At 46.1% G+C, this 15877-nt stretch overlaps 1 protein-coding gene across 16 annotated transcripts in view; it reads right to left on the bottom strand.

Annotated features, from left to right (window-relative positions):
- Positions 1 to 15877, bottom strand: part of UXS1 (UDP-glucuronate decarboxylase 1) — a 111133-nt gene that overhangs the window by 29945 nt on the left and 65311 nt on the right. For 15 of the 16 annotated variants that reach the window (XM_036262633.1, XM_036262634.1, XM_036262647.1 and 12 more), the window contains one exon: positions 1757 to 1861. In XM_036262633.1, coding sequence (XP_036118526.1) covers positions 1757 to 1861 — 105 coding nt within the window. Of the gene's footprint in view, positions 1 to 1756; positions 1862 to 14139; positions 14229 to 15877 lie in introns of those variants that run through there. The other variant, XM_036262649.1, reaches the window with a different exon arrangement.

Here is a 15877-nt window from a genome sequence, read left to right as displayed (position 1 = left end):
TGTTATGTGTGTGGTGTGTGTGTGAGTTATGTGTGTGGTGTGTGTGTGAGTTGTGTGTGTGGTGTGATGTGTGTGTGTGGTGTGATGAGTGTGTGTGTGGTGTGTGTGTTATGTGTGTGGTGTGTGTGTGGTGTGTGTGTTATGTGTGTGGTGTGTGTGTGTGGTGTGGTGTGTGTGGTGTGATGTGTGTGTGGTGTGTGTTATGTGTGTGGTGTGATGTGTGTGTGAGTTATGTGTGTGTGTGAGTTATGTGTGTGTGTGAGTTATGTGTGTGGTGTGAGTTATGTGTGTGAGTTATGTGTGTGTGTGAGTTATGTGTGTGTGTGAGTTATGTGTGTGGTGTGAGTTATGTGTGTGTGTGAGTTATGTGTGTGTGTGAGTTATGTGTGTGGTGTGAGTTATGTGTGTGAGTTATGTGTGTGTGTGAGTTATGTGTGTGTGTGAGTTATGTGTGTGTGTGAGTTATGTGTGTGTGTGAGTTATGTGTGTGAGTTATGTGTGTGTGTGAGTTATGTGTGTGTGTGAGTTATGTGTGTGTGTGAGTTATGTGTGTGGTGTGTGTTATGTGTGTGAGTTATGTGTGTGTGTGAGTTATGTGTGTGTGTGAGTTATGTGTGTGGTGTGTGTGTGGTGTGATGTGTGTGTGAGTTATGTGTGTGTGTGAGTTATGTGTGTGTGTGAGTTATGTGTGTGGTGTGAGTTATGTGTGTGAGTTATGTGTGTGTGTGAGTTATGTGTGTGTGTGAGTTATGTGTGTGGTGTGTGTGTGGTGTGATGTGTGTGAGTTATGTGTGTGTGTGAGTTATGTGTGTGTGTGAGTTATGTGTGTGTGTGAGTTATGTGTGTGGTGTGAGTTATGTGTGTGAGTTATGTGTGTGTGTGAGTTATGTGTGTGTGTGAGTTATGTGTGTGGTGTGTGTTATGTGTGTGAGTTATGTGTGTGTGTGAGTTATGTGTGTGTGTGAGTTATGTGTGTGGTGTGAGTTATGTGTGTGAGTTATGTGTGTGTGTGAGTTATGTGTGTGTGTGAGTTATGTGTGTGGTGTGTGTTATGTGTGTGAGTTATGTGTGTGTGTGAGTTATGTGTGTGTGTGAGTTATGTGTGTGGTGTGTGTGTGGTGTGATGTGTGTGTGGTGTGAGTTGTGTGTGTGGTGTGGTGTGTGTGAGTTATGTGTGTGGTGTGTGGTATGATGTGTGTGTGAGTTATGTGTGTGGTGTGTGGTGTGATGTATGTGTGTGGTGTGTGTGTGGTGTGTATGTTATGTGTGTGGTGTGTGTGTGAGTTATGTGTGTGGTGTGTGTGTGAGTTGTGTGTGTGGTGTGATGTGTGTGTGTGGTGTGATGAGTGTGGTGTGTGTGTGTGGTGTGTGTGTTATGTGTGTGATGTGTGTGTGTGTGTGGTGTGTGTGTGTGGTCCTCTCCACCTCAATCTCGGAGCAGAGTGGCCAGCACCCCTCTCCGGCAGGGAGGAACTACACCACGGGTCAGGGGAAACTGGCGGGAAGCTAAGACGTCACTCGGAAGCACAGGTGGTCATCCCAGGGCCTGAACTGGGCAACACAGACTAGCTACTACAGGGACCATCTCTCCCCAGGACCAATTCCGACGGCAAATAAAGTCACACTGAAACAGCCCAGGCGGGGCTGAGGGAGGGGCGTAAAGACCAGGATCAAACTCCGAGGCCGTCGATGACCTGGGCCCGGAGCCGTCCACTGTCCTCCCACAACAGCTGCAGAGGAAGGGAGGGCAACTCACCCAGCATGTTTAACGTCCCGATCGTGTTGGTCTTCAGTGTCTTGATGGGGTTGTACATGTAGTTTGGAGGGGAGGCCGGAGAGGCCAGATGGTATATCTGGTCAACTGAAGGAGAGAAAATGGAGTATGTTACTTCCAAGAAAAACACTAAAACATCCCGAATTCAGACTGTTCAATAAAGGTATTTGTGTATCTTTACCAAAATTTTAGTTATTTTATTATTCTCCATAGACACAAATTTGCCATGAGAACTTTAAACAAAACCAGAAAGTCTAACTGTCTGGAAGAAAACGTGCTGGGCCAATGATCTGGGCCAGTTCCCTCTTGCCAGTGTCAGTCTGGTCGCTGCGCTGCCGCTGGCTGCCTTCTGGGAAGACCTGCCCCAGATACAACAGGCAAGTCAGAAGGAAGACTGACTTTTCAGACACAGAATTAAGCAAGAATATTGAAACCAGTGATTTTCAACCTTTTCATCCCGTGGTACTCATAAAATACTGAAATTCTGCAGCACACCAAAAAATGTATTTTTCTGCCAGAAACAGGTGTAATTTTGATTCGTTCACGCTGAATGGCTCCTGTTGTGCTGGCTGGAGTCATTTTGTATCTGACATTCTAAAAGAAAAGAGGTCAGTGCCACTGACTAAATAGTCAGGTATTGCATGTGTTATTTATTTTTTTAATCCTAACACGAGGATATTTTTACATTTATCTTCAGATAGAGTGGGAGGGAGACAGAGAAAGAAAGAGAGAGAAACATCCATGTGAGAGAGGTTGCCACCTGCACGACCCCACCAGGGGCCGGGGACGAACTGCAACCAAGGTGCGTGCCCTTGGCCGGAATCGAACCCAAGACTCTTTTTGGTCCACGGGCCGATGCTCTAACCGCTGAGGCAAACTGGCCAGGGCATGGTATTGCATGTTTTAAAAATTCTTGGGGTGCACCACTTGGAAATCGCTGGTCTAAAGTCAAGGACATTTCAAACTGTAAACAAACCTGACGCAAAAGCAAAGGCACAGAGTAAGGGAGAGAACAGCTTCGCTTTGCTCCTGTCTCCAGTGCACAGGACACCAGACCTGAGAACACTGTCGCAGGACAGTCCAAGGCCATGAACGGCACAGCTTGGACTCCACACGCCTCACTCGTGCACAGGCATCACTAACACCAGCACCCACAACGCTGGCTCCCCAGGGTCAGCTAACACCCACCACACAGCAGAGAGGCCCTGGGAACACTCCCGTGAAAGGAAAGTGCTGCGCAAGCGCAGGAGGAACGCCGTCCGTCCAGGCACAGTCCTCGCCATCCCACCTGAGCTCAGGGCGAAGAAACGAGCACCGTCCCAGAAGGGCCAAGCGGCGGGCCTGAGACACCCCTGCCGCAGGAAGCCTCCCGCGCTCACGCTTCAGCCCCACGCAAGGGCACCTGCACGAGTCCTCCACGCCCCTCCTGGCTCCCCCGGCCTCCCGCCCACTTCCCACCCAGGGACCAGGGCTCTCCTGTGAGGTGACAGCCCATCAGGGGCTAAGTTTCGGAGATGACACAAAACAAGCAAACTCAAAAGCAGTCCCCATGATGAATTCTCCAACAGAACTTTCTCAGAACACACCCACACCCCAAAATGCCCAAGCTCCCCACCCACACACCACCCATCCACCTGAAAATCATCTGTCTTCTCCAGGAAGGCATGGGAATCACTGCAGTACCTTCACGGATCTGGGGTTGTTTCCTGACATGCTCCCCAACCCGAGTGAGAGAACTCCTCATCCTCAGACAAGGAGCCGGGGTGGCAGCTCCACATCCGAGCACGTGTTCCTGCTGTGAGCCTGGGCTCCCTCAACTCCCCCTCATTGTCTTCCTCCAAGCCTGAAGGTGTCTGAGACTGTGTACGTAACAGCCACCAAGACTGCGGGGAGGGGAGCTGGATGGTTCCAGAGACAGTATCGGTAGAAAGGAATTCCAGCTATTGCGCAGGTTCACGGAATAACCCAGCCGCTGTTTTGTTCCTGTACTAGGACCACATATGGAGGGAGGCAAGAACATGGAGAAGACTGCGGATCCCATCTTCCAGATATTTGTGAGGCTTCTTTGTTTGCCAAGATTATTCCAGCAAACTCCTGGGGTAACTTTTGTTTCTAAAGGTCTTCCTATTAAAAAAAACAAAACCAAAAACCTGTATAACACCATCCCTCTCTATCCAACTCCCAACAGCATTTTTTAAAGAAACAGAAAAAAAAAGTTCCCCTGAAATTCATATGGAATTTCCAGGGACCCTGAACAGCCAAAACAATCTTATTTTAAAGAGAACAAAGTAAAGGACTTGCAGTTCCTGATTTCAAGACATACTACAAAGCAACAGTAATCAAAACAGTGTGGTGCTCACATACAGGCATATAACCAATGGAATCAAGAGCCCAGAAATAAATCTGTTCTGCATATGCCCAAATGATCCTCAACAAGGGTACCAGTCACTCAATGCAAAAAGGAGAAAGGGCTAACAAATGGTCCTGGGAAAACTAAATAACTAGAAGCAAAAAAAATGAAGTCGAACCCTTATCTTACTATATAAGATACAAAAATTAACTCAAAATGGATAAAAATCTAAACATAGACATAAAACTCCTAGAGGAATATGAGATTTGACAAAGATTTCTTGGATATGACACCAAAAACAAAGTCAATGAAAGCAAAAATATATAGTTGGGACTACATCAAACTTAAAACACTTCATGCCAATATCAAAGGATACAATAAGCAGAGTAAAAAGGTAATGTATGGAATGGGAGAAAATATTTGCAAATCATAACTGTGATAAAATGTTAATATCCAGAATATGTAAAGAACTTCTGTGAATCAACAACAACAAAATCAACCCTATTAAAAAAAATGGCAAAGCACTCAAATATACATTTCTCCAAAGATGGCCAACAAGCTTATGAAAAGATGCTTAATGTCACTAATCATCAGAGAAATACAAATCCAAATCACCTTATACCCCTTAGGCTACTATTAAAAAAGGAACAGAAAATTAGAAGTGCTGGCAAAGATACAGAGAAACCAGAACCATGGTACACTGTTGGTGGGAATGTAAAATGATGCAACCACTGTGGAAAACAGTATGGCAGTTCCTCAAAATATTAAAATAGAATTAACACGTGATCAGGAATTCTACTTCTGGATACGTGACACAAAGAACTGAAAGCAGAGTCCTGAAGACACATCTGCACACACAGGTTCATAGCAGCATCATTCACAACAGCCAAGAAGTGGAAGCAACCCAAGTGTCCATCAACAGATGATGGTTAAATAAATATGGTCTATACATAGAAGGAATATTATTCAGCCTTAAAAAGAAAATCCTGTTACATGCTACAACATGGATGAAGTCTGAGAGCATTACTGTAAATAAAATAAGCCAGTCACAAAAAGACAAATACTATAGGAATTAGAATAGACAAGTTCACAGAGTCAGAAAGTAGAATGGTGGTTACCAGGGGCAACTGGGAAGGGGAATGGGAGCTACTGTTCAATAGGTATAGTTTCAGTTCAGGTGAAAAGGTTCTAGAGATCTGTTTCACAACAGTGTGAATATACTTAACATTACTGAACTGTACACTTAAAAAATGGTTAAGATGGGGCCCTGGCAAGGTAGCTCAGGTTGGTTAGAATGTTGTCCTGATACACCAAAGTTGTGGGTTCAATCCCTGGTCAGGATACATACAAGAAGTAACTAATGACTGTATGAGTAAGTGGAACAAGTCAATGTTTCTCTCTCTCTCCAAAACCAATTAAAAACAAATAAACAAAAGTTCATGAGAATTGCACTGACAGGATAGTTCTCACAAAAGCCCATCATTCTTAGGCCACTTTACCTTTTCTAGTTTACAGATGTGACCACAAGAGGATGGATCAGTTCCTGCACAAGTACTTTTTTATTTTATTTTTCTTTATTGACTTTTAGAGTGAGAGGAAGGGAGAGAGATATAAACATTGATGAGACAGAACATCGACTGACCGCCCCCTGCATGCCCCCCACTGGGGATGGGGCCCACAACCTGGGCATATGCCCTGACCAGGAATTGAACCAGCAACCTCTTGGTGCAGGGTCGATGCTCAACCACTGAGCCACCCCGGCCGGGCCACACCTGCTTTTGTAAAAGCTCAAGGTCTGCAGGTGTATGGAGCAGACCATTGCACTTCCTCTTTTTAAAACACCTCATCACACCCACTGCTGCTCTGGAGCAGGACTGTGCCAGATTGGAAAGAGAATGAAGCTGGACAGACCTGCGGAGCGTGGCAGCAGACAGTGCCTCCAGCGCTCTCACTGAGCCTGAGCTGCTTCCACCTGATTCACAAATCACTGGCCTTTCTGCTCACACAGAAGGGGCCTCCAATCACTCCCCAAAGCCAGCGTAAACCCAAGCGTCTGGATTGTTATCTTATAGCACCAACTACTCAGCACTACTTTCACCCTCAAGGTGACAACATCTGCAGCGAACATCAAAGACCAAGAGAAAAAGGTGCCTTGAGTCATAATCTCCTGCCGTCAAACACAGAGACGGGAACATTTAGAACCTGTCCCCAGCCGCATGCTCTCTTCTAGAAGCAAGGCTCAATTCAGATGTCACTTTGTGTGGGGAGCCTTCCTGGGCCCAGAAAGTCACTCTCACGGCTAGCGGCCTGTCGGCTTTGTCAAGTGCTTCATGCGAACCTCAGTAGATGATGACAAGCTCACTGAGCAGAAGCAAGCCTTTTCTTCCTTACGATCAGCTTTGCTCTCTGCAGGGAGGGCAGCCCCCCACCCCCGTCACCCAGGGGCACCTATAAATGCAGATTCCTGGGCAGATCTAACGCAGCAGAATATCTAGGCAGGCCCAGAAATCTTCGACTGAAAACAAATACCAGTTACACTGTGCTTTGGGCCCGGGCAGTTTGGGAATGGTGTGAAATAAATTAGCTGAGTAATGAGAAGAGCCATAAACTGGGGTTTTTTCATCCAAAAGAGCGTGCATCTGGTTTGTGGTTTTCAACACTGCACAGTTCAGCCTGAAAAGGCTCAGGTGTGCCCTGTGAAACGATTTTGTGATGTTTATTTAAAGAAACGCCTATGAAAATCAATGTTTTCAACAGCCCTTCTTTCCTGTGAGAATGTGTTCTGCCGATAGCATCAGCATGAACTCCAGTCCTGTCCTAGAAGGACACGATTCCAGGATCTGTTGGCTGATTTATCCGGTAGGGAATTAAGAAGAATGGGGAGAAACTTTGGAACAAGCATAAATAATCCGTAATAAGAGGTGCTACAAACATACTAAGTAATAGTAACAACAGCAGCAAAACCCTCAAAACCTGTCCAGTGCATAGTTCAAAGTACACCCAAAATGCGCACGACACGGGAGACCCTAAGGAGGGGCGGAGCGAGGACGGACGAGGAGCCGGGCAGGCTCGCCCAGCTGCTGGACTGGTGCCTCTGGGTGCTGACCGCCACGTGAACTCACCCCGCCCCCAGACACTCACATCTACCAGGGCCATGTGCTTCATCACAGCAAGAGAAACAGGAGCCTTAAGAAATGACCCTGTAAGAGCTCAAACTCGTAACCAAGGAAGGGAAACAGTGAGACATTAAACAGTAAAGCAAAGAGTATTTTCCTTTTTCCCATGGCTTCCTTAAAGGGTTCCAAGCAGCATCCCTGGCCTGGTGCCGGCACGGTGCTTTTACGTGGGGAAGAGGGCGGACGAGGGAGAGCCGAGGCGAGCCTGGCCCCCAGCGCATTCTGGAAACCCACCTGCCTCACCACGGTGACTTTCCTATAGACTTCCACGACGAATTCCACTGCTCCTGAAATCCGTATCGATGAGGATAAAGGGGAGGTGAAGGGGGAAAATACTGTCGCAACTGAACTCTTAACTCAAAATTACTGTTCAGAATCCATAAAGAAGTAGTGTTATCTCCTACCAAGGGGAAATCCACATAAAAAGCCACTAAATGTTTACATCTCCCTTTGATGGTTTCAAGTTCCTAGTGTAGGCTGCATAAACCTTCTCCCTGGGCCAGAGCCACAACTACTGAACTGGTAAGATACCTAAGGACTGGCACCCCTGAGTGTGCATGATTCAGGATGTGGTAAATCCCTGCCAGACACTCGCTACACGTCTCTTGTTCCGCAGTCGGAGCCTGGCACCAACACTGACAGGATGCCACCCTGCGGCACAGCACACGTGGCCTCACCCCTGTCCCCCAACACTAGGATTCATGGAAAACAAGATTTCAAAAGATACCGACCTTTTCAAAGCGTAAAGACCAAATTTCTCTTGGCACAACAAGTACAAGAGTGGGATTTCACATCAAATAATTTCGACTCAACGCAAAAGACTGTACACCCAGGTCTGGCTCAGCCCCAGGACAGAAAGCTACCCCGTGCCAATTTCCCGCAGGCTGGCGGCCACCCCCCGCTCCCTTGAATCTCCCCCAAGTACTAAGGGACTCACCATGATACCCTCATGGCCAGAAAGCAGCACAGGGCCTGAGCTACCCCGTAGGAACCCGCCGAGGCTCCCAATTCAACAGAGGATCTCTGAGAACTGCTGCGCCTGCATTTTGGTCTATATTGGCAATGTAAACTGAAAGTAAGGAAAATGTCTCATCAGAGCAGCACTCCTCCAATGTCTGCATAAACACGGACTGGCAAACTGCTGTGCCCCCTTTCCCCCAGGCCTCTCACGGGACCGCCAGAGCTGGGGAAAGGGGTAACGGCGCCACGCTGCTCTCCCCACCTGTCAAATGAGAATACGTGCCTACCCCACGTGGGTGCTGCCAGAATTACCCCTGTAATCGTGCCCAGTGACCAGAACCGTGCCTAGAACACAGCACATGTGGGCCGTCAGCTCCTGTCACATCTGCCTCCGTGTCCCTGGGCCTCTTCGACCAGGCACCGCGGTCCAGGGCGGGCTCCCCCACCCAGCGGGCACTTCCGCCATTCCCTGTCCTATGCAGAAATGCTGGTCTCAAGATTCCCGCCTGTGCAGATGCTGGACAAGCAAACTGGAAGAGTTCTGGAGGGAGGCCAGGCTCCGTGCGTCAGAGCCTGGACATGTGCCCAAGGTAACGACATGACCTAGGTGTGCACCGCAGGTGGCTTTCACATGCACGGTTTACGATGGCCCCACAGCTGCAACCGAACTATCCAGCAATACAGGAAAAACGAAACTACAGTGTACTCACAAAACGGGGAAATGCTAATAAAATAATACTGGGGGGACAATGTCTCTTTGCAAAGACATCTGGTATAGCCACATACAGAATACTAAGCAGCTGCCAAGAAATGAAGGAGCTCGCTACGCAAGCCGGGCAGATCGCAAGGACACAACACGCAGAAGAAATAAGGTACAGAGCAGTAAAGAAGATGCTGGCTCTCCGCAGTAAGGGGGATTATGGATAACTATTTCTATTAACTGGGTCACACAAAGACACTGCAGGTGAACCAAAAAAAATTATAACAGCAGTTTCCTGAGGAGAGTTGAGAGCTAGAAAACTAGGATATAGAAACAAGAGGAAGACTTCTTACAGAGTATCTTCTTAATTTTTAAAAAAATTTGGACCACATAACTATAGTTCCCATTTAGCGTGTTTTTAATTTTTTAAAAATCACATTTGGAGAAACGATTGGGTGTTAACAGGAACAGTGTACTTTTGGACAGGAGGATTAAGTGTGACTTTCTATTTTCTTTCTACTTTTCCAAATTCATTCCCTCTCTCTCTCTCTCTCTCTCTCTCTCTCTCTCTCTATATATATATATATATACACTATTATATATATATATATTACTTTTATCATTAGGGAAAAAAAACAGTCTTCTGAAAAGAAAAAAATTCAGATTCTCTTCCATCTCATTCTTTATCAAATACATAAATAAGAAACCTAATTTTTTCATTTAGTTCAAAATACTTTTAATTTCTCTTAAGATTTCTTTTTGACCCATGTGTTATGTTGTTTAATCTCCAAATATTTTTTGGTTTTCCAACTATCTTTGTTATAGATTTCTAGTTTAATTCCATTATGGTCGGAAAGCATAATTTATATAATTTCTATTCAACTTTCCTTCTATTCTATCAGCAAACTTAGAAGGTTGTTAACGTGTACTTTATGGCCCAGAATGTGGCCAATTCCGTGACTGTTGCATCGTGTCCTGCTATTGCTGAATGAAGGGACCTACAGAAGTCAGTTCTACCAGCTGATGGCAGTGCTGGGTCAGTGACGTCCCACTTCTGCGCCTGCTGGATCTGTCCATGTCTGACAGAGGTGCTGAAGACCCAGCTGCAGCGGTGGATTCACCGACCCCGCCCCTCAGTCCTACCGGTATTCTGACGCTCTGTGCGGGGAGAATCAACCCCATCACAACTCTGCCACTCTTCATCCTTGCAGGTCCCTACGCGGAGTCTGGTCTGTCTGAGATCAATATAGCTACTCCAGCCTTCGTTTGATTCGTGTTAACACAGTATCTCTCTCCGCCCCTTTACTTTTAACCTGTCCGCATCTTTATGGATAAAGCGTAGGTTTCTTGTAAAAAACATACACAGTTGACCCCTAAACAATGTGGGGTTAGGGGCATGAATCCCCCACGCAGATGAAAATCCACATATATATACCGGCTTCCCAAAAAGTTAACTACTAATAGCCTACTAGTAACCAGAAGCCTTTCTGATAACATGAACAGTCAGTTAACACATTACTGACCATTTGGAAAGGCTTTGAGGAGGCTTCCGGTCAGGATGGTGGTGTAGGTAAATGTGGTTTCGCATGCTCCCACAACCACATCAAAACTACAACAAAACTACAGACCAACCATCATTCAGAACCACCTGAAGCCGGCTGGACGAAAGTCCTACTCTGAGGGTGTAAAGAAGCCACAGCAGACTGGGAGGAGCGAAGACACGGAACAGGCTGATCCCACAACCACATATGGCGGGTAAAAATTGGGAGCGACTTATCAGCTGCAGAAGTCCAAACTGAGGATCGAGGGGTTCCAGCCCCACGCCAGGCCCCCCGCCCAGGATTCCAGTGCTGGCTGTAAAAACCAGCAGGGGCTGAGGCTGAGTGAGACAGAAGCTTCTGGAGTCCCAGGCAGTTCTTCTTAAAGGGGCCCGCATACAGACGTACTAGGACTCACTCCTCTGAACCTCAGCTCTGGGGCAGCAGCTGGAAAGGCGGCAGAGACATACGGAGAGGAAGTGAATGGGTTTGGCATCAGGGCGAGAGCTGGGGCTGGGGGAACAGCTTTCACTCAGACAGAAGACCTGACAGAGGCCACTGTATCTTTGCTGAGCCCTCCCCCACAGAGCTGGCAGGCAGCGCTGTATCTGAGTCTCCATCAACCTGGCTCACACTGTTTGCCCCGCCCTGGTGATTCCTGAGACCACACCCCACCCAACTTGCAGGCCCACCCAAGCCGTTTCCACTGGCTTTTTCATACAAATGGTCTGTCTTGGCTCGTGCTTGACTTTCCTAAAATCTCTCAAACAAGCAGCATCTGGCCTCAGCATGCCACGTATCTCCCTCTAGGTGGCCCCAGGCCTGGCAGGAGTGGCAGCCAGCCTTGGTTCAGTTTGGCCTTTCCCTGGGCACTTCCAAGATCAGTACAAGTGGCAGCCATCTTCAGGCTGCTTTGTGACCCCACGCAGAACACAGGTGGCTGCTGACCTTGGACTGCACCTCCTGGGAGGCCCCTGAGCCAGTGCATACGGTGGGAAGCTTCATGCCACATCAAAGCATCACCCAACCATCTCCACAAGTGACACACTCAAGGGTCAGACTCAGCAGGCACCAGATCCCTGCTGAAGTAAGTCTGATCCATGGGGTTGACCCTTGCACAGCTGATCCTCCACGGTGGTCGCAGGCAGTCTTTGTAGCCAAAAGGCCTGGGGTAAATGCCTCCCATTGACATGCCAACCAGCAATCAAGCTCAACTATAACAGGAGGGTGTGCACAGCCTGCACAAGGGGTGGGGCACACCTGGAAAGCCCAGCTCAGGTGAACAGGGAGGCTGTGCCACTGGACACTATAGGTCACCTACTACATCAGGCCTCTCTACCAAGCCTGTGAGATGTAGCAGCTCTACCTAACACAGAGAAACACACACAGGGAGGCTAGCAAAATAAGGAGACAAAGAAACAGGTCCCAAATGAAGTAACAAAACTATACTCCAGAAAAAGAACTAAACAAAATGGAAACAAGCAATCTACTAGATGCAGAGTTCAAAACACTGGTTATAAGGATGCTCAATGTATTTAAGGGAAGAGCTGATGAACGTAGAGAGAACTTCAACAGCGTAAAAAAGAACATGGAAACCATAAAAAATAAACAGTCAGAAATGAAGAACACACTAACTGAAATGAAAAATAATTTACAAGGAATCAACAGTACAGGAGATGAAGCTGACAAATAAAACAGCAATTTGGAATATAATGAAGCAAAAGACCCCAATCAGAAGAAACAAAGAATCCAAAAAAAATGAGGATAGCATAAGGAGTCTCTGGGACAGCTTCAAGCATACCAACATTCTCATAAAGCGAATGCTGGAAGGAGATGAGAGAGAGCAAGAAAATGAAAACCAATTTAAAAAATGATGGAAAACTTCTCTAACCTGGTAAAGGAAATAAGCATACAAGTCCAGGAAGCACAGAGTCCCAAATTGGATAAACCCAAAGAGGTCCACACCAAGACACATAATAAATAAAATGCAAAAGATTAAAGACAAAGAGAGAATCTTAAAAGCAACAAGACAAAAGCAGATAATTACCTACGAGGGAGTTCCTATAAGACTGTCAGCTGATCACTCAACAGAAACATGTCCAGACAGAAGAAATTGGTATGAATTATTCAAAGTGATGAAAAGCAAGGACCTACAATCTAGATTATTCTACCCAGCAAAGCTATCATTTAGAATCAAAAGACATTTAAAGAGCTTCCTGGATAAGAAAAAGCTAGAGTTCATCACCACCAAACCAGTATTACAGGAAATGTTCAAAGGTCTTCTTTAAGCAGCAGCAATGGTCAGTGTGGCTCAGTTGGTTGAGCATCCTCCCATGCACAAAAGGTCACTAGTTCAATTTCCAGTCAGGGCACATTCCCAGATTGTAGGCTCGTTCCCCAGTAGGGGGCATGCAGGAAGTAGCTGATGGTTTTCTCTCTCTCTCCCCCTCTCCTTTCCTTTCTCTCTAAAATTAATAAAAACATATTTTTAAAAAGAAAAGCCCGGCCAGTTTGGCTCAGAGGTTAGAGCGTCGGCCTGCGGTCCAGAGAGACCTGGGTTCGGTTCCCGCTAAGGGCACGTACCTTGGTTGCAGTTTGTCCCCAGCCCTGGTTGGGTCGTGCGGGTGGCAGTCACTCGATGTGTCCCTTTCATGTTGATGTTTCTCTCTCTCTCTTCCTCTCTCTCCCTCCCACTCTATCTGGACAAAAAATGGAAAAATGTCCTCGGGTGAGGATAAAAGAAAAAATATGAACAATAAAATGGCAATAAATATATATATATCAACAATTGAATCTATAAAAAAAGAACAAGCAGAACAGAAACAGACTCATAGATACAGAGAAGTTTTTGACAGTTTCTAGATGGGAGGTGGTTTGGGGGGCTGGGTAAAAAAGGTGAAGGGATTAAGAAGTACAAATTGGCCCTGGCCGGTTGGCTGAGCAATTATAGCATTGACCCGCAGACTGGAGAGTCCCAGGTTTGGTTCCCACTAAAGGCACGTATCTCGGTTGCAGTTTGTTCCCGGCCCCGGTTGGGGTTGTGTGGGTGGCAACCACAGAATGTGTCTCTCTCACATCGAAAAAAAAGAAGTACAAATTGGTAGTAACAGAATAGTCATGGGAATATAAAGTACAGCAGAAGAAGTATACTCAATAATATACTAATAACTATGTATGGTGTCAGGTGGGTACGAGATTTATCAGGATGATCACTTAGTAAGTTATGTAATGTCTAATCACTGGGGTATACACTTGAAACTAATATAATATTGCATGTCAATTATAATTTAAAAATTTTAAAATGATTTAAAGAAATACAGTATAAACTATATACATATTTTTAAACCTCACTTGATCATATGTTTTTATTGAGTTTTCTAGAGAAAGGAAGAGAGAGAAACATTGATGTGAGAGTAAAACTGGTTGCCTTCAGCATGCTCTCCAACCAGGAAATGAACCCACAACCTAGGTATGTGTCCTGACCGGGAATCAAACCCGAAAACTTTTGGTGTATGGGACAATGCTCCAACCAACTGAGCCACCTGGCCAGGGCATATACTGTATTCTCACAATAAAGTAAGCTAGAGAAAAGAAAAAGTTATTAAGAAAATTGTAAGAGAAAATACATTTACAATACTTACGGGAAAAAATTCATGTGTGAGCAGACCCATGTAGTTCAAAATCCTGTTGTTCAAGGGTTCACCATAGTTGGGTCTTGTTTTCTCTCTCTTTTTTTTATATTAAAGAGAGAGAAAAATTGATGAGAGAGAACATCGATTGGTTGCATGTCCCCCACTGGGGATCAGACCCACAACCTGGGCATGTGCCCTGACCTGGAAATGAACCTCTTGGTGCATGGGTCAATGCTCAACCAGTGAGCCATACCAGCTGGGCTTGTTTTCTTTATAAAACTATGAAAGTCTCTGTTTTTTAAATGGTGTATTTAGACCATTCATATGTAGAGTGATTATCAATATACTTGGATTACTATCTACCATATTTGTAACTATTTTCTATTTATGTTCCTTGTTTCTTTATTTTCCACTGTTTTTCTGCCTTCTCGTTTTAATTGGGCATTGTATATAATCGCATTCTCTCTCCTCTTTTAGCATATCAATTCAAATAAGTTTCAAATCACTTTCAAATAACACTACGCTGCTTCACAGGTAGGGGGTACCGTACAGGACAGTGCTCCCAATTCTTCCTCCTGTCTCTTTAAACACTGCTGCCATTCATTTCATTTATCCATAGGCAGTAATCACCCAATATACTGTTATATTGTTATTTAAGAAACTGTTATCTGTTAGATCAATTAAGGATAAGAAAAATAAAGGTTTTTGATTTATGACGAGAAAAATTCTGAGATGTCCTAAATTAAATCACAGCAGGCCAGGAGGATGGGCAGGAGAGACAAGCAGAGTTAATCACGGAATAGCTGGAGGTGGGGGAGGGGCGGCACACCCGCAGGACTGCTTGCCTCGCTGGCGTGGCTGAGACTCCGGACAGCTCCCGGGGCTATCTCAGAGACGACCGAGAACGGCCAGAACCGCACCTCTCGCCTGCACATGAACACTCTGGACGGCTGCCTGCAGCCAGTCGAGGCAGGAATACTTCTTCCTACAGGCAACTCACTTATCCCAGGGCTCTACCTTCTCCTGCCCCTTTACAGGGTCAATCTAAACTCTCAAAACATCACCTTTCTTCCCAAACTCACTGTATGAAAGAGCCCGTGACCCGGAATGGCAGACACGTCTTCTCCAGCCAGCCCTCCTGCAGCTGGCTCAGGCCGCAGGGCCCAGGCCTGGTTCTTTCCCAGCTAGCACATGGCTCAATACACCCTTTCTCTCAGGACAACGTTTAGCTTCCAGGGGTTTTTGGGGGGTGTGTGTGTGTGTTTTTAGTATGTTTTTATTGACTTTTTAGAAAGAGAGGAAGGGAAAGGGAGATAGAAACATTGATGTGAAAGAGACATCCATCGGCTGCCTCCTGCACACCCCCTACTGGGGGATCGAGCCCACAACCCGGGCATGTGCCCTGACCGGGAATCGAACACGAATCTCTCAGTCCATGGATCGATGCCTAAGCCACACCAGCCGGGCAGCTCGCACGGTTTTTGTTCAACATTTACCATCACTTATTCTTTCTTTAAAGGAAAAAAAATGGTTCTTTTATTGATTTTGAGAGAAAGGAAGGGAGATGGAGAGAGCAACATCAATCGGCTGCCTCCTGCATGCCCACCACTGGGGATTGGACCCACAACATGTGCCCTGACTGGGAATCGAACTGGCGACCTCTTGGTGCATGGGTCGATGCTCAACCACTGAGCCACACCAGCCTGGTACTTATTCCTTCTTAACGTTCTTCCTTTCTTTATGTAGA

Source organism: Molossus molossus, unplaced genomic scaffold (genome assembly GCF_014108415.1).
Source record: "Molossus molossus isolate mMolMol1 unplaced genomic scaffold, mMolMol1.p scaffold_m16_p_15, whole genome shotgun sequence".
Classification (NCBI taxonomy): domain Eukaryota; kingdom Metazoa; phylum Chordata; class Mammalia; order Chiroptera; family Molossidae; genus Molossus; species Molossus molossus.
The sequence above is the reverse complement of the archived record's forward strand: the minus strand, read 5'-3'. Positions and strand labels throughout refer to the sequence as shown.